The 23,925-nt window shown below is 46.5% G+C and overlaps 1 protein-coding gene across 1 annotated transcript in view; it reads right to left on the reverse strand.

The window, feature by feature from the left end:
- Positions 1-225: 225 nt before the first annotated feature.
- Positions 226-23,925, reverse strand: part of LOC134453310 (forkhead box protein O1-like) — a 36,898-nt gene continuing 13,198 nt past the window's right edge. Inside the window, exons 2-4 of the mRNA XM_063204187.1 lie at positions 5,451-5,645; positions 2,190-2,559; positions 226-1,923 (exon numbers count right to left, since the gene is read on the reverse strand). Of these exons, the coding sequence (XP_063060257.1) occupies positions 767-1,923; positions 2,190-2,559; positions 5,451-5,645 (1,722 nt within the window). The 3' untranslated portion in view covers positions 226-766. The remainder of the gene's footprint in view (positions 1,924-2,189; positions 2,560-5,450; positions 5,646-23,925) is intronic.

Consider the following 23,925-nt stretch of genomic DNA (forward strand, 5'->3'; position numbering starts at 1 on the left):
GTGTCCCGGTTTTCTACAACTCAGATGTGGCAACCCAACAACTCTAGCTGAACAGAAACGAAACGCCAATGGCAGAAAAGTTGGAAGTGGACAGGGCAGATTATGTTAATAATATGTATATTGATATGATATGATATGACAGTAATATGACAGTGTGTCACTCATTGCAGGTCTACTACTTTTCCTGTGAAGAAAGAAATATACACTGTACATAATAGTCACAAATCATCAAATAGATAAACGTCCATCCTTCTCACTCTCCATATGGTATGGATTAATAAATTGTATCAATGCAGGCTAAGACATGAAGAAAATGATACAGTCCATAAAAATGGCATCCTCGACAGCCTATATCAGGCACATCATTGCCATCAGTGTCAACTGCAGTGTCAACTAGTCCCTGTGGTCATATGGTCATATGTTATCAATTGTGTCCTTGGCCAGCAACTGTGATATTCCACGTTATCAAGTTGAAAAATTGTATCAATGCAGACTAATCCCTCTGATTGTACGTATCGCATGCTTATGCCATCAAGGCACCTAATCCCACATTGCTCTAGCCTGGGAACTCCCATACTGCCTTTAGTTCTACACAATCGTTTCGATCTGAAAGACAATCTCACTTGTGATTAGGTCTGGTGTTAACCAGGCAAACATTGCTCCAGGGACTGTGAACAATACCCTGTCTCTAAATAACTGCAAATCGCGTTGGATAAAAGCATCAGATAAGTGTAATGTAATGTAATGTAATGGTTTGAGTTCCACCCTAGGCCAGGCCTTGTGGCATGGCCATGGTGTCGAAGGTGAAGTCCAGGCCGTCTCCGTCCATGAAGGTGTCATGGAGGACGGACTCCAGGTCCATCTCCACGCCCCGCAGGGTAGGGTGCGCATCACCGTCGCCGTCGGCGTTCTCCAGGCGCTCGATGGACATTCCATCCAGGTCGCTAGGCAACCGCTCGGTCCTGATGCTGCCGGAGGTACTGCTGCTGCGGCTGCTGCTGCCGTTGTGTCCCCCAGTCCTGCTACTGCCGGGGTACTCCGGCAAGGGCTCCCCCATGTGGCGAGGTGGTAGAAGAGGCTGGGCTGGACTCAGCTGTGTGTATGTCCTGGGGCTTCCCTCACAGCTACAGCCACCAGGCTCATGGCCAAGGGTGTGTGGTTGTTGTGGGCCGCACCCGTTAAGGGTCACCGTCACTGGGCTCAGGCGCCTGTGGAGTTCCTGGGGGTATGGAGGGCACTGGGTGAGCGGTTGGTGGTGGTTGTGCTGGTGGTGGTGGTGGGGGTGCGGGAGGGGGTGCTGTGGCGGAGACGGAACTCGGTTGACCACGTGTTCTAAATGCCCTGTTGGGTGGCCCTGTCTGGGGTAGAGGGGCTGTAATCCCCCTCTTAATACCCCCCCACCACCACCACCACCCCCGCCGCTGATGCCCGCATGGGTGACCATACTCTCCATGCACAGCAGTGGTGCTTCTGGATTGGTGTAGTGCGCCATCCCAGCATGCACTGCTGCTTTGGGACACAGCAGATGCCTCATGGGAACTGTAGTCAGCTGTGTCTGCGTGTAGAGGTTCTTGGGGTACTCAGGCGGGGGCTGTGATGGTGTCTGTGCTTGGGGGCCATACGGGTGGCAGTAGACAGACGCGTTGCCCTGCATCACGAGAGGGGTGTTGAGCGTGGCTGGATCGTGAGGTTGCCTACTGCCCGTGAGGAGGTTGAGGTTGTTGAGAAGACCCTCCATCTTGGGGCCACCTTGACCTCCACCCCTGGTCTGGGAGCTCTCGAAGCCGCCGTAAGAGCCGGACAGCTCGACCAAACTGGGCAGCGGAGTGGCCATCTGTCCCCCCTGCGATGCCGACGAGGTCACCTGATAGCCCAGGTGTGAGCGGTGGATATGCTCCTCCTCCTCCTCCTCGTCCAGCTCACCTGCCACATAACGAAAGGACTTGAACTTAACAGAACTGATTCCAGTCAGTGATTTCAATTCCAGGATGAGAACACTTGAGACTGAGTCCCTCATTTGTAATTGTTTTAATTGATTTGATTTGTTTTAGTGTTTACCTTTTACAACTGAAATTTAAATTTTGGAACTTGTGCTTCCACTTGGCCAGGATGCCCTTGTAAAATATATTTTTCAATCTCAGTGGGTCAATTTTCCTGATAAAATAAAGGTAAAAAAAAAAAAAGGAAACCTGGGTCGGGCAGGTAGGGTGAGCGGCGGCCGCTCAGGGTGCTAGCGTCGGAGCTGGCGCGACCGCGGAACGTGGTCCACTCGTCGAAGGTGTCGTTGCTATGGGAACTATGGGGGCTTCCGGAGCTGAGCCAGGCAGAGTAGTGGGAACCGGAACCAGCGCTGCTGCTCGCATCCTCATCCGGCACACACGGCCTCTGGACACACACCTGGGGGACACCACGAACATGGGAATGAAGACACTGAGAAATCAAGGAACACATAGGGTACAATATCATCACAGCCTCTGGACACACACCTGGGGGACACCACCAACACAGAAATGAAGACAAAAAGAAAATATTAGAAAAGAAAAGGTATCGCACATCAATCTAGTTTTTTTTGAGGTGCTGACACAGATAGATAAATGACACAGAAAAGGAGAAATAAGAGAAAAATACTGTGAAATAAGGATACAATATTATTGTTTGAGTCTATACACAAGAGAAATACCACAAAAAGTAACATGCATTGCACAGACGTTGTATGATAGTATACCAAAAATACACACGTGATGCAACATTGTCATCAACCTCTTGACATATACCTGGAAAGAAATACACCAGAGATAGAAATATATGCGTAGACAGGGTGAAATATCATATCCTCACAATGTGTATAACTGGTCAGTGTATCCATACTAAGGTGCATAATGGACACGATCATTGTGAGCCTCTGGTTGCACACCTGAAGGTAAATACTAGAGTCTGAGACTCGGACTGTGGGATTAAGACTGACTTTCATCTATTTCTCTCTCTGTCTCTGTCTCTGTCTCTCTCTCTCTCTCTCTCTCTCTCTCTCTCTCTCTCTCTCTCTCTCTCTCTCTCTCTCTCTCTCATCTACAGTATCTATCCATCCTATACCATACAGCATCAAACTGGGATTACCAGAAAGCCTTGCGCAGCAATGAATTCTACCCTTGTTTCACCTCAGGTGACTTCACTGGTAAATAATGAGAATGGCTAATGGGTAAGGCAAGCACACAGCCAAAAGACACCCACCCACCCGCAGATGCACCCGCAAATGATGAGCAAGAAGTGCTGTATCAGGTGGCGTTGATAGCAGACTGTGTGTAACGCGTGTTGTCTGGGCCGTAACCCAGAACACTGTGGCCCTATTGTCCTCATCTCATCTGACTCACATGCCATTAACCTGCAACTGACCTCTCTCTCTCTTTTTCTCTCTCTCGCTCTCTCTTTCTATCGGTCTCTGTCTCTGTCTCTCTCTCTCTCTCTCTCTTTCTATCGGTCTCTGTCTCTGTCTCTCTCTCTCTCTCTCTCTATCGGTCTGTCTCTCTCTCTCTATGTCTCTCTCTCCCTCTTTCTATCGGTCTCTCTCTCTCTCTCTCTCTCTCTCTCTCTCTCTCTTCCTCTCTCTCTCTTTCTATCGGTCTCTCTCTCTCTCTCTCTCTCTCACTTGTTTGTGGGTCTGAATCCCTTACAGTAGAAATGCTCTTGACGAAGACACCTGACATTTGCTCTTTGACTAAGCCCAAAACTCTGGACCTACTGCACATGCAGGTTGCTTTGTATTAATGTGTCTGCTAAGAGTGAATGATGCTCTCAACTCTAATGCGATGATTTAGCACCTGCCACGGCTACCCACACATTACATTACATTACATTACATTACATTGCATTTGGCAGACGCTTTATAACCAAAGCGACTTTCAAAAGAGGACATAATCAAGCCAACATCACAAGCAAATACAAAGTGCACAGGCCAGGGGATATACAGAACAACAAGTGCAGTTACAAAGAGGGGTTCGTTTTTTTTTTTTTTTAAGAGTAAATAACGAGTACACACACACAAACAAACACACACAAACTAAACTAAACTAAACACACAGTAATGGCACCACCTTTGTATCCGGGTCAAAGACGTTTTTTTGTGGGCTCAGACAGCAGGTGGCGCAACGGCATCTAATGCCCATAAATTAATTAGTAATTGGTGGTTCATATTATGTAATGAATATGCTTCTTAGAATATCCATTGAAAACAAACAAACAAACAAGCAAACAAACAAAAATCCATACAATAGTGACACTGGCTGTTGTCGCGTGGCTGTGACGTGCGCTACTGCTGAAAACGTCTAACCCAGGCGCGGCGCGGGGCCAAATCTGGCCCGCATGAGTCATTTTATTTCACCCTCTAGATCGTCTCAAATGTGTATTACAGTTGGCCCACATACTTCAACATGAAATTTGTTGTGTCATAGTATGAGGAGTATGAGTGGGCCAACTAAGGCCAACAGCTCACACTTATATGCAACAAAATACTGTATGTGCAGGCTCATTTCAACTATGATGGAAATCTGTTTGTGGAATTTTAATATTAGTTTTAAGTGTGTGTGTATGCAAAATTTTGGTTTGTTTTTTAAATTAAATATTGAGTTTGGCCCGTGACTTTGTTCCAGATTTAGATTTTGTCCCTTTGTCAATTTGAGTTTGACACCCCAGGTCTAACCCATCCATGGATAATAAGGTGGATTTATACAGTACCTTTGCTCTTCTTGTCCGTAATGTGATGTGACGTGATCTGATGTGATGTGATGTAATGTAATATAATGTGATGTAATGTAATGTGATGTGATGTAATGTAATGTGATGTAATGTAATGTAATGTAATGTGATGTGATGGATACAGTACCTTCTTCTTGTCTTTGCGTAATGTAATGTGATGTAATGTAATATAATGTAATGTAATGTAATATAATGTGATGTAATATAATGTGATGTAATGTGATGTAATGTAATGGATACTGTACCTTCTTCTTGTCGTTGCGTAATGTAATGTAATGTGATGTAATATAATGTGATGTAATGTAATGTAATGTGATGTAATGTGATGTGATGTAATGTAATGTAATGGGTACTGTACCTTCTTCTTCTTGTCGTTGCATAATGTAATGTAATGTAATGTAATGTAATGTGATGTGATGTAATGTGATGTAATGTAATGTAATGTGATTGGTACAGTACCTTCTTCTTCTTGTCGCTGCGTAATATAATGTAATGTAATGTAATATAATGTGATGTGATGTAGTGTAATGTAATGAAGTGTAATGTAATGTGATGTGATGTAATATAATGTAATGTAATGTAATGGGTACAGTACCTTCTTCTTATTATCGTTGCGTAATGTGATGTAGTGTAATGTGATGTAGTGTAATGTAATATAATATAATGTGATGTGATGTAATGTGATGTAATGGGTACAGTACCTTTTTCTTCTTGTCGCTGCGTAGGCGGCTCTTGTCCAGCTTCCTGCTGTTGTCCATGGAGCCTGCGCGGCGTCGCGGGGGCTTGCAGCTCTTGCCCCCCTCGGGGTTCAGCACCCACCAGGAGCTCTTGCCTGTCCCCTCGTTCTGGACGCGCAGGAAACGGCTGTGCAGGGACAGGTTGTGGCGGATGGAGTTCTAGTTTGGGATTGAGACACACACAGACATACAGAGAGACACATGGGATGAATTGATTTATTTATTTATTTAAACTCGAAAAATCATTGAGGGTCTGGCCCTCATTTACAATGATGTCGAGTAAAAACAAACATATATAAAAAATAAAAAATAAACAGATATAAAACATATATAAAGCAACATATACACAACATATATCATATAAAAAGTTATTAAAACAAACTATGAATTAAAACAAGTACATGAATGTGATAAAAAAACCTCTGAGCTTTTCTTTAAAATTGTCTAGAGACACAAAGGAAAGTTCATAAAGGAAAGTCCATAAAGGTTGGAGCATGCTTCACCCAAACAGATTTTTCTTCTTTTAGGGTTCTTCTGACCAAGAGAGAGAGAGAGGGAGAGAGAGAGAGAGAGATCAGACAAACATTCCATAAATATAAATGTGTTGACTTGATCCGTCCCTCATGTGAGCCACATACATGTAAACATGTGTTAGGGAGGTTGCAGAGTCCGATTATGGGGAATGGGGTCGGGAAAGGCTAGCTAGGGCAGGCTGGGGTCAACACTAACACCGTAGCTCTGCACAACACCGCTATTATAGTGACCTGCCCATACATACATGTATGCACAGGCAGGGGTGTGTTGGTTGTGTATGTGCGGGGAAAAACACACATGTGAATGTAAGATGCGGAACCCAACATAGAGATTAGAAGGGCTAAATAAGCGTCAAGTCATTTGTACATGTATGCACAGGTGTTTTAGTGTGTGTGTGTGTGTGTGTGTGTGTGTGTGTGTGTGTGTGTGTGTGTGTGAAAGAGAGATAAAGAGAGAGGGAGAGAGAGAAGGGGGGCAGACAAAAAACAACAGACAAGGGTAGCAGTAAAGAGGAGCAGGCCTGTTTTCCTAATGCACATACACAGTAGGTCAGTGGGTTCATCAGAGTTAAATAAAGGACAACAATCCCCCACCTCCTCCCCCACCATCTACCGCTCCAGTACCACAACAATCCCCCACCTCCTCCCCCACCATCTACCGCTCCAGTACCACCACACCACCACCTCCTCCCCCACGATCTACCGCTCCAGTACCACGACAATCCCCCACCTCCTCCCCCACGATCTACCGCTCCAGTACCACAACAATCCCCCACCTCCTCCTCCCCCACGATCTACCGCTCCAGTACCACAACAATCCCCCACCTCCTCCCCCACCATCTACCGCTCCAGTACCACGACAATCCCACACCTCCTCCCCCACCATCTACCACTCCAGTACCACAACAATCCGCCACCTCCTCCCCCACCATCTACCGCTCCAGTACCACGACAACCCCCCACCTCCTCCCCCACAATCTACCACTCCAATACCACAACAATCCCCCATCTCCTCCCCCACCATCTACCGCTCCAGTACCACAACAATCCCCCACCTCCTCCCCCACGATCTACCACTCCAGTACCACAACAATCCCCACCTCCTCCCCCACGATCTACCGCTCCAGTACCACAACAATCCCCCACCTCCTCCCCCACCATCTACCACTCCAGTACCACAACACCCCCAACTCCTCCCCCACCATCTACCGCTCCAGTACCACAACAATCCCCCACCTCCTCCCCCGCGATCTACTACTCCTGTACCACAACACCCCCAACTCCTCCCCCACGATCTACCGCTCCAGTACCACAACAATCCCCCACCTCCTCCCCCGCGATCTACCGCTCCAGTAACACAACACCCCCACCTCCTCCCCCACCATCTACCGCTCCAGTACCACAACAATCCCCCACCTCCTCCCCCCCCCTCTACCGCTCCAGTACCACCACACCCCCACCTCCTCCCCCACCATCTACCGCTCCAGTACCACAACAATCCCCCACCTCCTCCCCCACCATCTACCGCTCCAGTACCACAACAATCCCCCACCTCCTCCCCCACCATCTACCGCTCCAGTACCACAACAATCCCCCACCTCCTCCCCCACCATCTACCGCTCCAGTACCACAACAACTCCCCACCTCCTCCCCCACGATTTACCACTCCAGTACCACAACAATCCCCCACCTCCTCCCCCACCATCTACCGCTCCAGTACCACAACAATCCCCCACCTCCTCCCCCACGATCTACCGTTCCAGTACCACAACAATCCCCCACCTCCTCCCCCACGATCTACCGCTCCAGTACCACAACAATCCCCCACCTCCTCCCCCACCATCTACCACTCCAGTACCACAACACCCCCACCTCCTCCCCCACGATCTACCGCTCCAGTACCACGACAATCCCCCACCTCCTCCCCCACCATCTACCACTCCAGTACCACAACACCCCCACCTCCTCCCCCACGATCTACCGCTCCAGTACCACAACAATCCCCCCACCTCCTCCCCCGCGATCTACCGCTCCAGTAACACTAACACCCCCACCTCCTCCCCCACCATCTACCGCTCCAGTACCACAACACCCCCACCTCCTCCCCCACGATCTACCGCTCCAGTACCAAAACAATCCCCCACCTCCTCCCCCACGATCTACCACTCCAGTACCACAACAATCCCCCACCTCCTCCCCCACCATCTACCGCTCCAGTACCACAACAATCCCCCACCTCCTCCCCTGCGATCTACCGCTCCAGTACCACAACAATCCCCCACCTCCTCCCCCGCGATCTACCGCTCCAGTACCACAACACCCCCAACGCCCTCACCCCCCACCACCAACACCACACCCCCACCACACCTACCTCCCTCACACTCCCTCCCTCACACCTCCCAATCACCTCACCCAATCACCACACCACCTCTACCTATCTCACAACCACCACTATTACCACAAGACATCTACCTCCCTCACAACCCACCATGACCACTAATACCACACCACCCCCACATTAAGAATAGACCGATATATATATATCGTATCGGTATCGGGCCGTTACTTGCATTTTTTAAAGTGTATCGGTATCGGCCGATATGCGTGTGGTTTTTGCCGATACAAAATATTTATTATTCTATGTCATTTGTGTTTTTTTTTAATCACCAAGACACTTTATTTTTTTATTACTTGATTGTTAGAGTGGGTGTTTAAATGTTACAAGTTCTACCTCAATTTGATAATGTTAAAGGAATGTTTATTTTTAACTTGAGACCGGGAATATTTGACATTTTTTAACCTTTTTTTTTAACCCATATCAGCCCCAAATATTGGGTCTTGGAAATCGGGTATCGGCCAAGGGTGATGAAAAACAAAATCAGTATCGTAACGGCCATTAAAAAACCTGTATCGGTCGACCCCTACCCCACATCCTCACCACCACTATCACCTCACAGCCCACCCTACCACCACCACATCACTGACACCTGCCCTACCTAAAGATGAACCCAGACTCACACTACCACCCCCACCACACCACCACATCACTGACGACACGTCTACTGCCTGAAGATGAACCCAGACTTACTCTGCTACACCTTTAGACTCACACTACCACCCCCACACAGAGACAGGAGGGGGGCAGATAGGCAAGTAGGCAGACAGGCAGGCAGGCAGGCAGGCAGGCAGGCAGGGAGATACAGCAGCTACAATGGCCCTCTTTATTCACTGGAAGACGCACATGGAGTAGGCTGCACTGGGAGAGGGGCAGATTAGCAGACACAAGAGACACCTGACTCACTCTCTCTCTCTTTCTCTGTCTCTCTCTCCTTCTCTCTCTCTCTGCCAGTCTCTCAGCTCCCTTGTGTATGTGTTTGTCCTGAGGATAAAGTGGGAGAGAGAGAGAGAGAGAGAGAGAGAGAGAGAGAGAGAGAGAGAGAGAGAGATAGAGATAGAGAGAGAGGGAGAGAGAGAGAGAGAAAGACAGAAAGACAGAGACTCCCTTTCTTTCTTTCTTTCTTTCTTTCTTTCTTTCTTTCTTTCTTTCTTTCTCTCTCTCTCACTCTCTCTTATGAAACATCACAGGCTCACAGGAGGAGGAGTACAGGACATTCCCGGGTGGCGTGTGACAGCTAGGAGAGAGGAGTACAGGACATTCCCGGGTGGCGGGCGTGTGACAGCTAGGAGGAGGAGTACAGGACATTCCCGGGTGGCGTGTGACAGCTAGGAGAGAGGCTCGGCATTGTTCCCGAATTGCTCATTGTTTCCTCTGTAGAGAAGAAGCCTCTACTCTAGTGTTCCTCAACAGGGGCCCTAAACCCCCCAGGGGGATGTTAGGGAGCCTTAGGGGGGTGTTGAGAAGGATAAAGCTGAGAGGAGGTGATGCTTGGTTGCCATTGGAGGGCATTGGTCTATTCTGTTTTTTTACTACTAAAGGCGGGGGGGGAGGCGTTTGCAGGCTTGATGATGCAAAGGGGGCATTGGAAGGCTTATGATGAGGTCCAGGGGGCATTTATGTGTGCATGGATGAGTGGGTGTACGTATGTGTGTATATGGGAGAGTATGTGCTTAGCTTATGGTGTCTTGGGTGTGAATGTGCATGTATGGCGATTGATGTCCTTACGATGTCCTTGTGTATATGTATGTATTGAGTTGTATACTTCCTGTCTTAATGTTGGCTGTAACAAGTTATATTATGGTCTATGTATGTATGTATGTATGTATGTATGTATGTATGTATGTATGTATGTATGTATGTATGTATGTATGTATGTATGTATGTATGTATGTATGTATCTATCTATCTATCTATCTATCTATCTATCTATCTATCTATCTATCTATCTATCTATCTATCTATCTATCTATCTATCTATCTATCTATCTATCTAACTCAAGTAAGGTTGAGAACCACTGCTCTACTCGGACAGGGTTGGCGTGTGGCCACGTTCACTGCCAACACGGTGTGTGCTAGCCAATGTTTGTCTTCCCACTCTTGTACCGAGGCCTCTGGCCAGGGCACATTTGTCTTACATGGGCCCCTCATAATTAGATATTTTTGAAAATAGGGGCCCACGAGGGTGCGGGGCCCATGGGTAAGTCAGTTCTGCACCGTTAATTATGATGGGCTCCTTTACAGTAAGATATATATATGTATATATATTTTTTTACATTTCTGAAAATAGGGGCCCACGAGGGTGCAGGGCCCATCGGGAAATGCCCGCTATGCCAGATGGCCAGGGGCCCATGAGGGTGCGGGGCCCACTGGGAAATGCCCGCTATGCCAGATGGCCAGTCCAGCCCTGGCTTCTGACCGCCTGCCTCAGTGGAGAAAACAATCAAGTTCTCGTGAGGGTCAACCAGTGCAGAGAAGAGCATAGCGACCTTTAGGGGACCTTTTCTCCCACTCAACACCCCGATTGCAAAATGAGAGGATGACCTTTGAATTGTGTTTTTTTGCGTGCAAGATATTGAATGAGAACTTTGATCATAGATGACGTCGAACCGTGCGTCACAAGGTCAAAGGTCACAGGAAAGGATCGGAGGAAGTACCGGTAGGTTGATTGGCACCCAGAGGATCCAGGAAAACACTTCCTGCTCCTCCTCTCAAACACTCTCTTCCCATAATCCTCCTGTTCCTTTGAAGCACGTCTCCACTGTCCACATCCTACAGCTGGGCTAAACTGGTACTTTACACATCTCCACTGTCCAGCTAGTCACAACTATCCACACCCTGCAGGTGGACTGAACTGGTACTGCACTAAGACCCTCACGCATGTCTTTATCTGCTCCCGGCCGTAGATTATTGCAATACCATCCTGTTTGGTCTACCCAATAAGGCCTTAGACCAGTGATTCTCAAAGTGTGGTCCGGGGACCACTGGTGGTCCGTGACAGAGCTCAGGTGGTCCTCAAAAGGATTTCTACTTTTCCCAGATAAGCAAGCTGAAGGCTATATTTGTAACATAATTACAAAGCCAAACATGTCTGAAGTCCTATTTTCACCACAATAAGGCTTGTAAATGTGAGTAAAAAGTAAGTGATCTGCATCAAAAATTAACAGTGTCGAATAGTACCCTTCAACTGTCAATTCAGTCAATAGGTGGTCCCTGAACATTTTTTGGGGGGACAAAGTGGTCCTCCGTCTGAAAAAGTTTGAGAAACACTGCCTTAGACATACAGCAACATGCCTAGTAAACTAGCCCCACCTGCCAGTGGCCAAAACTATATTTGCCTGCGAGTGGGTCTAGCTTCGAACAATACCCCAGGCCATGAAACTGGCAGACCAATCACAACACAGGAGATTCGCTTTGATTTGTTTTGAATCTCTGAATGCAAAGTGGACAGGGTTTTGAGGGAGTGATGACAAAGCGTTGGCCAATGGCACAGACACAATTTGAAAAACAACGGGTTATTGCCATCAACAATCTTCCGATGTCTCATTGACAGGCGCGGTTCTTGCATAGAGGCGTTGCTAGGCAACCGCCTTAGGCCCCGCCTTAGCCCCCCAAATTTAGGGGCCCCATCTGACTGGGAGCGGAACATTTCACATAGTAATTGGGGCCCCTTTGGACAGTAATTCACAAATAAATGGTAATTTTCATAAATAATGAATTTTGTATGTTTAAATTGGAAATAAGAGCAACACAATACATTACAAACAAATACAGATCCCGTGCACACCCCTCTCTTTCGTGTTAAAATGGAATATTCCATCCATGCATGCCATGTGCGCGAGACGAGTTCCAAAACATTCGCTACGTTCCCTCACAACATGCCTGCGCATATCTGCACAGCTCAAATGCGCACAATGCGTAATTACGGCGCATTCGGAACGCACTGTGAGTGCGCATTGCTGCCCATATATGCGCAGCGGGTCCCTCCGCGAACGCGCTGAAGACGGAAGCGACTCAAGCGAGGTGACTGACATTTCTAGGTGGTGAACAGACATGCGAGTTTTGTGCTTTCCTGAATATGGATAACACTGTGCGTAAATGTTTTAAAACTCCAACATCGGTAACTTTGGATAACCCACGACATGACATGTTAGAAGCCTGGACTATCTCCGTGGATCGGACAGCGACAAGGAAACGGTGCCCTACACTGTAGCACTAGCAGGTCAACTACTGTGGCTATCCCCACTGATGGATCTGTGAATGGCCGCGGCACTGATAACCCCAAGTTTTGTTGAATGAATACCTCGTTAGATATTTTGTTTCAAAAAGGCGTTGCTTTTCCTCTAGATGTGAACTGGAATTGGCTCGAGTAAGTTATTCCATTGAAAAGGACGCAGCCTTTAAGCGCTTGCACAGTGCATCGGTTACTGTATCATCAGACAACCTTCTCAATCTCTCTGAAATGATTTCAGAAACATGCTGTCGAAATCTGGAAAGGTTTAAACAAGCATGCAGCTTTCAAGGAACATTCTGTAACTTGATGCGATGTGGCGAGATTTAGAACATCGCAGAATTAGCTGACATGTCAGCCATAGCTCCAGTAGATATGCTGGAGTTTTTAATAATGAACTGCGTTACGTGGCGATATTGCTGGCTAGTTCTGGATGCTAACAGGAGGTGATGTGGAAGTTCAGCCTGGAGAAACGCCGACGTGATTGACAAAAGACAGCGCACTCTACTCATAGTAAGTCACATTGATTGTGTGTGTGTGTGTGTGTGCGCGCGCGCGCTTGTGTGTGTGATGGCAATTGGAACTATTGCTACTACTATGCCTCAGTTGGTTGGTTTGGAATTCACCCGCCGTGGTGTTTTGTTTTGTAGCCAATTCAGTTTGAGATGCTTGCTGCTCGCCGTCCAATACGTCATGTGCACACGCAGTTGGTGGTGTGGCGGTGGTGGCATTTGGGCAAAATGATACACTGCAATCTTACTGTCTATTTTTATGTGTGTCTGTGAGGGAGCGACTGCTACCTCTCTGTCAAGGATGTGTGCGTAACGAGCGGAGTGGAGATGATGAGGCACGAAGTCGGAAGTATCAAAAATAATTAGGCCTTTTTATTTACCTTTTCACCAGACATTAGAAAATAAATGTGCACGTGGGCATCAAAACACATGGACAGGACACTTCTGGCAAACAAAATACGACAGTCTTCAAAATCACTTCTGCAGCATCAAAGTCTAACAGCACAACGCTCTGCTTACACCGATATGCAGCAGTTTTACGCGAAGCCACCTCCTACTGGTTACCAGGTGCTTCTCAATCAAAATCGCTCACATCAACGATTTGACTACGGCTTAAATACACCCATTTCCTAGGGCCAGCCAATTATTCACTAATTCAATTACTCACTCAACGCTGCATGACTAGAATAGCCTACGCGATTGGTCTCACAATTCCTTCCGACCATCGCCAAACAAAAACAGCCAGTTTAAACACAATACTCAAAACATAACCACATAGAACGCAGATTGCCCAAGTACACATTCATAATCGTCACAAATAATAAACATGACAAAATCCCCACACATTTCCCCTCCCAAAAGTCACTGATGGAATCCTGCCATTGACGGTGCGCGCCTCCGCCCATGGCCATGACAATGTTCGGAGAAAGTGTTTCATTGCGAGCGCAGGTGTGCCAGTGTGCTCGTGTACGAGTGTGTGCGCGTGTATTTTCGCTCGCCAAAGTCCCGACAGTTCAGTAAACACAAATGTTCATAAATACACCGTTCGTGAGTTTTAAAAATAGGCTAACTTAGCCAGTGAGAAGGGGGAGGGAAACTTCACCTTCTCACAGTGTCGTTGAACTTTGATATGTGTTTGCCACTGCAATGGTCTGGGTAGAGAGAGAGAGAGAGAGAGAGAGAGAGAGAGAGAGAGAGAGAGAGAGCGAGAGAGCGAGAGAGAGAGAAGGCTTTGATGCCCATGTGTAATTGATTGATGTGCATGTGAAGATTGCAATGTTGAATATGTCATCATTGAATACTGTCTAAATGTCTAAAGCAAAACTTGGCCCAAGCACATTATGTTCAAGAGGTCTTCTGACTGTTGTAGAGAGCTTAGTTTTTGAATTGTGTATCTGTGATACAGAAGATGCTGTGAGCTAAGCATCTCTTAGCAAGCCTATTAGGCTATTATTAGGCCTATTATTTTTCAAGGGGGGGGTACACACTTGGGTGGGCCGGTGGGCCGGTGGGCCGGTGGGCCGATGGGCCCCCTTGCTAACTTCGCCTTAGGCCCCCAAATGGCTAAGTCCGCCACTGTTCATTGATCAGGGCCAGACTAAATATTCACATTTACGTAATCTCACATTTAGTCCTGTTTGCCAGGCTAGTAGACTGATGGACTAATGTAGAAACTACTGGAAGCGATGAATGTTGAGATGTATATTTCAGCAGTGGTGTAGTCTACGTAGAACGCAGGTATACAGAGTATACCCACTTCAAAATTTCAAGGATGTCAGTATACCCACTTAAAATTGATTGATCCATTATTTACAATAGCACAAATATATACAGTATACCCACTACAAAAAAAATGTTTGAATATACAGTATACCCACTTCAAAAAAGTAGACTACACCACTGTATGTAACATTTCTCTCCCCTGACCAGTATTATGTAATCTATGGATTTACTTGCCCAGTCAGAGCAGCCGACCCATTGTAAGTGTTGAATGTCGAGATGTATATATAACATACGATACGAAATATATAACACACACAAGACAAGCAGCTCTGGAGGGGTTGAATGTCGAGATGTGTATAACATACACTAGACAAGCAGCTCTTTCTCTCCCCTATTATATGTAATCTGTAGATTTACTTGCCGTGTCAGAGCAGCCGGCCAGAATAGCTGGCATTCCTCCGCGTGCTTAAAGTGGGGTAAAAAGGCCAGCCAGCCTCAATAAGCCTCCTCAGCCACTAAGCTCCATTATTACTGATTCATGGACTGGTATTGTATATCACCTTCTCCCCAGAGACGTCAACACACACACACACACACACACACACACACACACACACACACACACACACACACACACACACACACACACACACACACACACACACACAGACGCAAACACAGACACGTACACCCACCTCGCTCTCTCTTTCTCTCTCTCTCTTTCTCTCTCTCTCTCTCTCTCTCTCTTTCTCTCTCTCTCTCTCTCTCTCTCTTTCTCTCTCTCTCTCTCTCTCTCTTTCTCTCTCTCTCTCTCTCTCTCTCTCTCTCTGTCTCCTCAATTGACCTATAGATCCAACTAGAGGTCGTTACACTGTATCGACAGCCAGCAGTGCCTCTTTGGTGAGGTATTCAATAAACATTTATCAGAGATCAGAGATATTGGATTAGGGCAGGGTTTCCCAAACTGGGGTGCGTGCACCCCTGGGGGTGTGCGATCTGCCAAAAGGTGGTGCGCGAGCTGAATAGAGCAATGGCGGATATGTGAGTTTTTATCCAGCATTAGAGAACATTAAGTAGTTTTTAATTGTATGGTGCATGTAGTTGAACTCCAAGACTATTGGAAAAGAGGATTCCCCAAAATGACTGTGCACAATGTGCAGTGAATGAGCAGTGAATCTATACTTGCGTGGCCATCAGCACACCAACATTTCGCTTAGGGGGTGCACAAACCACATTGAAATGTACAAGGAGATGCGCAGGGAAAAACGTTTGGGAACCCCTGGTCTAGGGCAATTGAGGTGTCACATGCTAAAACACCCCATATACTGTTGAGCATGCCTCATAAGGCCGTCCTATCCGGCCCCGATATAATGTTAAAGGCAAAAATACTGAATCAAACAAAGATATCGCAAACCACGCCCACTCAATGCAAAAGCGTGTGCTCAAGTTGGGTCTCCTAAGGGGGCGTTGTCCCCTACTTCTTCTTCTCTTTTTGAGGTGTTTGTGCAAGACGTGCGCTACCGCCATCTACAGCGCTAAGGGGACTTCATTGATTCTCAACCTCAGGACTCCGAAGGTCTCCTAACCGAAGGTCTCCTAAAGGGGCGTTCACCCGACATAAAGTGGATACCGGAAAGGAAACAAAATGACGCTTCTTGGTTACATCCACTTTCTTTGTTAAAGGTGCACTGTGCAGGAAATGGTCAAAAAAGGTACTGCAACTATGCTGCTCACTGAAACTGGGCTGTCTATTGCCAAATTTGATCTTAACGTGAAAGTTTACTAAGTAATAAACAAATATTTTCTAGTAAGATCCAAGTACAGTCATTTTTGCAGCTACAAATGGCTATTTTTGGAAATTCAAAATGGCGGACCATGGAGAAGATCCCCCTTTTCATGTATGAAAAGTGCAATTTTTCCAGTCATAATGAATACTTAGAATTTGATGTTGGTGGTCAGTATTCATGAAAAAGGTAACATTAGTGAATGGGCAGAATGAATTCTGGAAATAAATAACTAAAGATCTCACACAGTGTCCCCTTAATGTTATTCACATGAAATATGTCATCTTTTGTAAAGCCATCTTAGAAATTACATTTGCAATACAATCAAGTTACACTGTATTTTCAGGGGACCGAGTGAAGGATTGTTGTAAAGGTGGCAGACCTAAAGTGCAGAGGGAGATCCTGGTTTGGGTTTCATAGTGCGGCACTTGGAGGACTATCCCCTAAATCAGCGGTTCCCAAACTTTTCCCCCTGCGCACCCCTTTGTTGCACAGCCGCAATGAGCTTTAAATCATGACAGTAGCTTATTTGCTCCTTTACTTTAGGTTTCAATAAAGTAATAAAGCATTAGTAAAGTAAGTAAAAAAGCATTGAATTAAATGAAACGATTAGTTGACTATGAAAATTCTTGTCGACTAATTTTTATAGTCGATTAGTCACGATTAGTCAATTAATCGTCCCAGCCCTAGTGCAATACGTGTGCTAGTTTACTGCAATGTGCAATAATGTGTAGTAGGCCTGCGTGTACTGTATATATTTGTGTTTTTCTATTTATGTGTTTGCGTCTGTGTGTGTGTGTGTGTGTGTGTGTGTGTGACGTATGTGCGTGTGCGTGTGTGTGTGTGTGTGTGTGTGTGTGTGTGTGTGTGTGTGTGTGTGTGTGTGTGTGTGTGTGTGTGTGTGTGTGTGTGTGTGACGTATGTGTGTGTGTGTGTGTGTGTGTGTGTGTGTGTGTGTGTGTGTGTGTGTGTGTGTACGGTGTGTGTATAAGAGAGAGAGCGTGGGTATGCAAACTGATGTAAAGCTAATTGCTATACTCAAATGTTTGCTATATGTTTACTGCAATGTGCAGTAATGTGTATTGGGCATTTATGTATGTTTTGTATTCACCTTAATTTCCCTCTGGATTAATGAAATAACTCTACTCTACTCTACTACATGACACTGGTGACCAAACAGACAAGGAGACAGACAACTGACCTAATGACTGACTGACTGACTGACTGACTGATCGGCAAGAAGATATCAAGGTTAGAGTGTGCGGAAAAACGGACACAAAAATACAGTGATAGAAATGTCCAGGCTTGAAGAGAGGCCCACAGGTATGGAGGTATTAGGGGTCAATGTGATGCAAGCAGACAGGCAAGCAGACAGGCAAGCAGACAGACAGGTAGACAGGCAAGCAGACAGGTAGGCAGGCAGGCAGACAGGCAGGCAGGCAATATTAGGCAATCAGACTGTTGTCCCATAAAGCTTACGCTGAAAAGCCAATACACATGTGATGTTTACTTTGCATCGCCCCCCGCCCTATATTATTGCACGGCATTATGGGTATGCAATGCGATGAGACTTTCTGTTGCGGCACATCCGAAAATGCATCAATCTAAGACTACCTGTAAGACCTCCTGTAAACTGTATTGCGAGGCAAGTGTCCAATCATGGAGGTGTTATAAGAACTGGAGAGAGTGAATAAGTCCCGCCTCCAGTCATTTCAATGGGAAATGCTAGGCTAGTGAATTCAGCCAAAATTGAATGTTTTTTTCAGCTTCCAAAATGGAGTTAGTTCCGCCGACAGTTTACTCAGCCAATTACGTGCCACGTTAATGACTGACCAGAAAGCTATATGGAAGATGGGCATTGGATGCATGGAGGTGCCCAACCACAGACCTGTAAAGTGTGCCCAACACTAAACTCGCGCACCCACCAATCATCATGAGCTAAGTGAATGTCGGAAGTGCAAAAATGGCGACTTGCTAATCGGCGAAGCTAACCAGCCAAATCCTGCCCCCCTGTGTCCAATAGCAGAGGACGCGGAAACACACCAGGGGCATGGGACATACAGATGGAGTATACACACGGCATGCAGATATCTTGGAGATAGACAGGTATACATAGGGCAGGGGTGGAGAATCTTTTTCATTCGAGGGGCCACTTCAAATTACTCCGTAAAAGTCCTCTGAGGGTCGTACTATGAACACAAACCAGGATTTCACCCTGCACTTAAGGCCTATATTGAAGCCAACCACCTTTAAAACAGACCCCACCTTCTGAAGGTCCCCTGAATATAACATAATTGTAATGTAAATGGAATTTCTAAGATTCTTTTACAAAATATGTCATATTTCATGTGAAGATGCGTAACATTGAAATCATATCAAGGGCTGGATAAAATGGCCTCAAGGGCCACAAACGGCCCTCGAAACATAGGTTACGTAGCCCTGACATAGGGCAATAAGACTGTTGTAGCTTTATATGTGTGATACAGAGGTATACATAGGGCAATAAGACTGTTGTAGCTTTATATGTGTGATACAGAGGTATACATAGGGCAATAAGACTGTTGTAGCTTTATATGTGTGATACAGAGGTATACATAGGGCAATAAGACTGTTGTAGCTTTATATGTGGGAAATAGGCCGGTATACATAGGGCAATAAGATTGTTGTAGCTTTATATGTGGGATACAGGGGGGCATAGATCATAAAACTGCTGTGTTATGAGGCTGACTAAGCAGGCAGTGAGACATTCAGGAATGAGAGTGCTTTTATGTGGGATATAGACAACCTGCATACAGCAATAAGGCTGCTGTAGCTTTAGGGGTCTTACACACCAGGGCGGTAAAGCGTCGTGGAACGGCCACGTTTTTTACCGGTGTCGGTGAAAATACATTGAAACATATCTGTCCTTACACACCAACCGGCGGTAGTTGGGCGTCAACGGCACGGGTGCCGGTTCCGCGCTGCATTTGGAAAATAGAACTTGAGCGTATTTTTCACGCCGGCGGCGTTTCATTCAAATGAATGGCAAAGTAGCACGCTAGCTTTGGCTGTGGAGAGGGTTTTGAACAGGACTGGCCGCGCACGCCGACGCTGTCATTGTGCAAGGCAGAGAAAAACACACCGGCCGAAACTTAGCAGAAAGCCCGCGTTCGTCCCGTTTCCGTTCCATTCGGCTTTGGTATGTTTGACCCCTTACATGTGGGATGCAGACTGCAGGCGTACTACATAACCGCAGAGATACACCAGCGGCGACGCGATTCAAGCGACAGAGTGTAGCAGCAAGCGATACGAGCGATTGAGGAGACAAGAGTATGTCCGTACAGGCAGAAGGCAAAGCATTCAAGCATTCCCATTGGCTGTGGTCACTGACCTCTATACAGTCATTGGCTGTCGCGGCTTGTCGCCGAACCGCGTCATAGAAAGTTGAAAAGATTTCAACTTCAAATTGTCGTGCTCGTCGCGCAAATCGCTCTAGTCTCCAGAATCGCTTTTGTCTCTCGACTCAATACAAAGTCAATTACTTCCGTGGCTCGACTCGCTCAGATCGCTGCTGGTGTATTTCTGCGGTAAGGCTGCTGTCTGTGTTATGAGATGAGGCTGACTGAGCTCCAAGTGCCTGCTGGGCTGGGCTGGTGCTTATGAGTCAGCATAGCAGCACAGTACAGTACACTAGCCCCATGCTATGCCATGCCATGCCGTGTCGTGTCGTGCCAGCGGGTCGGCCCACACAGGAAGGCCTGGATGGAGCTGATAACATGGTGCTGTGCTGCTGCTGCCCTCCTCTCCTCCACCACCACCACCACCACCACCACCACCTCCACCTGCAAACCCACCTCTACCCCCCCACGCCATAGCACCATGCTGCCCACCTCTACCACCACACCACCCATGGCACTGCTCTGCCCCACCACCTCTACCACCACCACCACCACCCCATAGCAACATGCTGCCCACCTCTACCACCACCACCACCACGCCATAGCACCATGCTGCCCACCTCTACCACCACCACCACCACCACCACCTCCACCACCACCCCATAGCACTGTGCTGCAACCCCCACCACCACCACCTCCACCTCCACCACCAACACCACCACCACCACTCCATCCATGACATCACTGCTTTGGATCTCACGTGCCCCTCTCCATAACACCAGTGCTGTATGCACCCACACACATACCGTTGCGATAGAGAGTAAGTGCTGGGTAGCCCCCCCCCTTTCTCCATAACAATGTTATTATTCCCTGTGCCCCCTCTCCATAATATCAGTGCTGTGCGTGCCCACACACACTGTTGCAATGTAAGTGCTGTAGTGTAGCCCTCCCTCCCCGTCCCTTCCATAATGTCAGTGTTGTTATTATTCCCTGCCCCCACCCTTCATAATATCAGAGCTTTGTACCTTGAAGATACCTGTGGCCAGACCGTGTATGCATGGCCATAGCCACAAATGAGGTAAGAGAGGTTGGACCTCCCTTATTTTTAGAGAAAATAACATATTTTTCATACATGAAAAAGGGGATCTTCTCCATTGTCCGCCATTTTGAATTTCCAGAAATCTTTTCAGCTGCAAAACATACTGTAAACTGTGGTCATACTAGTAAATATTAGTTCATTATTTAGCAAATATTAATTAAAAGACCAAAATTGGCAAAAGACAGCATACAGTAGTTTCAATGAGCAACATAGTTACAATAGATACTCTGGGCAACATCCTACACAGTGCACCTTTAAAGAATTTCTGGCGGGCTGCACGCGCACTATGGACCTCCCTTATTTCAAATTCCTGGCTACGGCCATGCGTGTATGTGAGTGGAGACCAATATGCTATCTGCCTTCCTCCACGTACAGACTTAAATTTTTCTCTCCTGAGAGAAGGAATGAAATCATCTCTATGTAAACATCCCTCAGCTTTATGAACAATGGACCCAGCAAGCTACTCCAGTGAGGGCCTTCGCACAGTGTGTGTGTGTGTGTGTGTGTGTGTGTGTGTGTGTGTGTGTGTGTGTGTGTGGTGACCACTCCTGGCTGTCTCACACTCTGACCTATGACATACAGAAGGGTGGAATGGTATTGGATACAGTCCCTGGAGCAATGCTACGTATGTCAGTTATGTGTCTTGCTCTAGTATAGGACATTTCAGCCATGGATGAAGGTGTTTACGCCCTCTTCCCATTAGACAGGGTGTGATTCAAACCTGATTTCCTCTGATATAAAGACTATTTAAACCACGACGTCACAGCAGGGCAGGAAACCTGCAAGGAAACCTAAAATAATAGACTATAAAATAATCAAATTAAACCTGATTTCCTCTGATATAAAGACCAAGTCCTTAACCATTTACACCACGGCTTCCCAGGACAGGAAACCTGCAAGGAAACCTATAACTATAAAACTATCAAATTACAAAAATCACATCCATTCTCACAATACTGAGGTGCATTTCTCGAAAGCGTAGTTGTTAGCCAGTTAGCAACTTGGGTAGTTGCCAATGGGGGAATGGCATGGAAAACAAAGTAGCTAAAGAAGTTAGCAACTATGGTTTCGAGAAATGCATCCATTACGTCATCAGAGAGAGTCCAGTTGAAAGCAACAACAACATATCCATAGCAACTGCATCCATTCCAGCCAGCTGGGTGTTTGGAGTGTTTCCCACATGCCTTCACCTTAGTAACCATGGCGACCTGCCTCCTGCTCCTCCGTCATCTCCGCTCCACTTCCCTCTCTTCCTGAACGGGCTAGACGGCCGCGTAGTAGGCGGAGCAATCGGAATGCCGTTTGCACACCGCCCGTCCCGACCACCCCGTACATGGACTCAAGCATTCAGGATGCAGCTTTGTTGTGTAACAACGTGTAACACCAAAACAAAACACATTCTTAGTCGCGAGACGCATCAGGAAAAGCACGTAATGATGAGGAAACTACAGTATGGTTCTGTAATGGAAGAAATGGAGGATGACAAACACTGGAATATGTGCAACACTCTCTATGACGCTTATGCTCATGATTAGACAAAATAAATACATCCGTAATAGATGAATGCCTTCTTAAAAGTTAAAATGGTTTGATTCTAAATACAGTATTTACAGACGTGAGGTATTCAAAGAAAGCACTAGGCCCATGTAATACCATGTTATTGACTAAAATGACTATGTATAAACAGTGAAAACTACTAATATGATTTATATGTGTATTTGTGTGTGTGTGTGTGTGTGTGTGTGTGTGTGTGTGTGTGTGTGTGTGTGTGTGTGTGTGTGTGTGTGTGTGTGTGTGTGTTTGTCTGTGTGTGAGAGAAAGATAGATAGAGAGAGACAGACAGACAGAGAGAGAGAGAGAGCGAAAGGGACAGAAATAAACAGAGTGAGTGTGTACATGTGAATAAAGAGTGAGTGTGTACATGTGAATAAACAGAGCGAGTGTGTACATGTGAATAAAGAGCGAGTGTGTACATGTGTAGTATTTCCGTGCTCATACATAAAGCGGTTATGTGTTTGTGTGCCAGGCAGGCTGTGCGTATTAAACAGGTGTGGCCAACGGTTTGGTCACAGGCCGCTGAGAAAAACAACCAGGGAGCTGAGTTCCAGTAAAAACTCTACGCCCCAGGGCACACTCCTTGCTTCATACCCAGCAGCATGCACCTCTCCCTGGGGAGCCTGGGTGGCGAGGGGCCCCCGTAAGGGATGGAGGTGCCAGCAGTGTTGCCAGGTGGTTTCCCGCCCAGTTGGGCTGCTTAGGATGGCCGTCTACAGGTAAAAATGGGTACAAAGGGCATTTGGGTGGGTTTTTTCCTGCATATTTATGCCCATAGAAATCAATATAATTTAGTACAAATTGGGCAGGATTTAGTGCTTCCTGGCGGGTTTTGAGTATTTTTTGGGTTGGAAATCATCAGTCTCATCTGGCAACCCTGGCTACCTGTGGCTGACAGGCAGGGGCTTAAAGGCACACTGTGTAAGGTGCAAGTTAATTAATTACCTTACAGGGTTCCTGTGCAGGAAATGGTCAAAAAAGGTACTGCAATTATGCTGCCCATTGAAACTGGACTGAAGCTATCGCCAAATTTGTTATTTCCATGAATGTTTACTGAGTAATAAACAAATATTTTCTAGTATGGTCCAAGTACAGTCATTTTTGCAGCTAAAAAATTGCTATTTTTGGACATTTAAAATAGCGGACCATGGAGAAGATCCCCCTTTTAATGTATGAAAAGTGCAATTTTTCCAGTCATAATGAATACTTAGAATTTGATGGTGGTGGTAAGT

The sequence above is a fragment of the Engraulis encrasicolus genome, chromosome 7, assembly GCF_034702125.1.
Source record: "Engraulis encrasicolus isolate BLACKSEA-1 chromosome 7, IST_EnEncr_1.0, whole genome shotgun sequence".
In the NCBI taxonomy this organism is placed as follows: domain Eukaryota; kingdom Metazoa; phylum Chordata; class Actinopteri; order Clupeiformes; family Engraulidae; genus Engraulis; species Engraulis encrasicolus.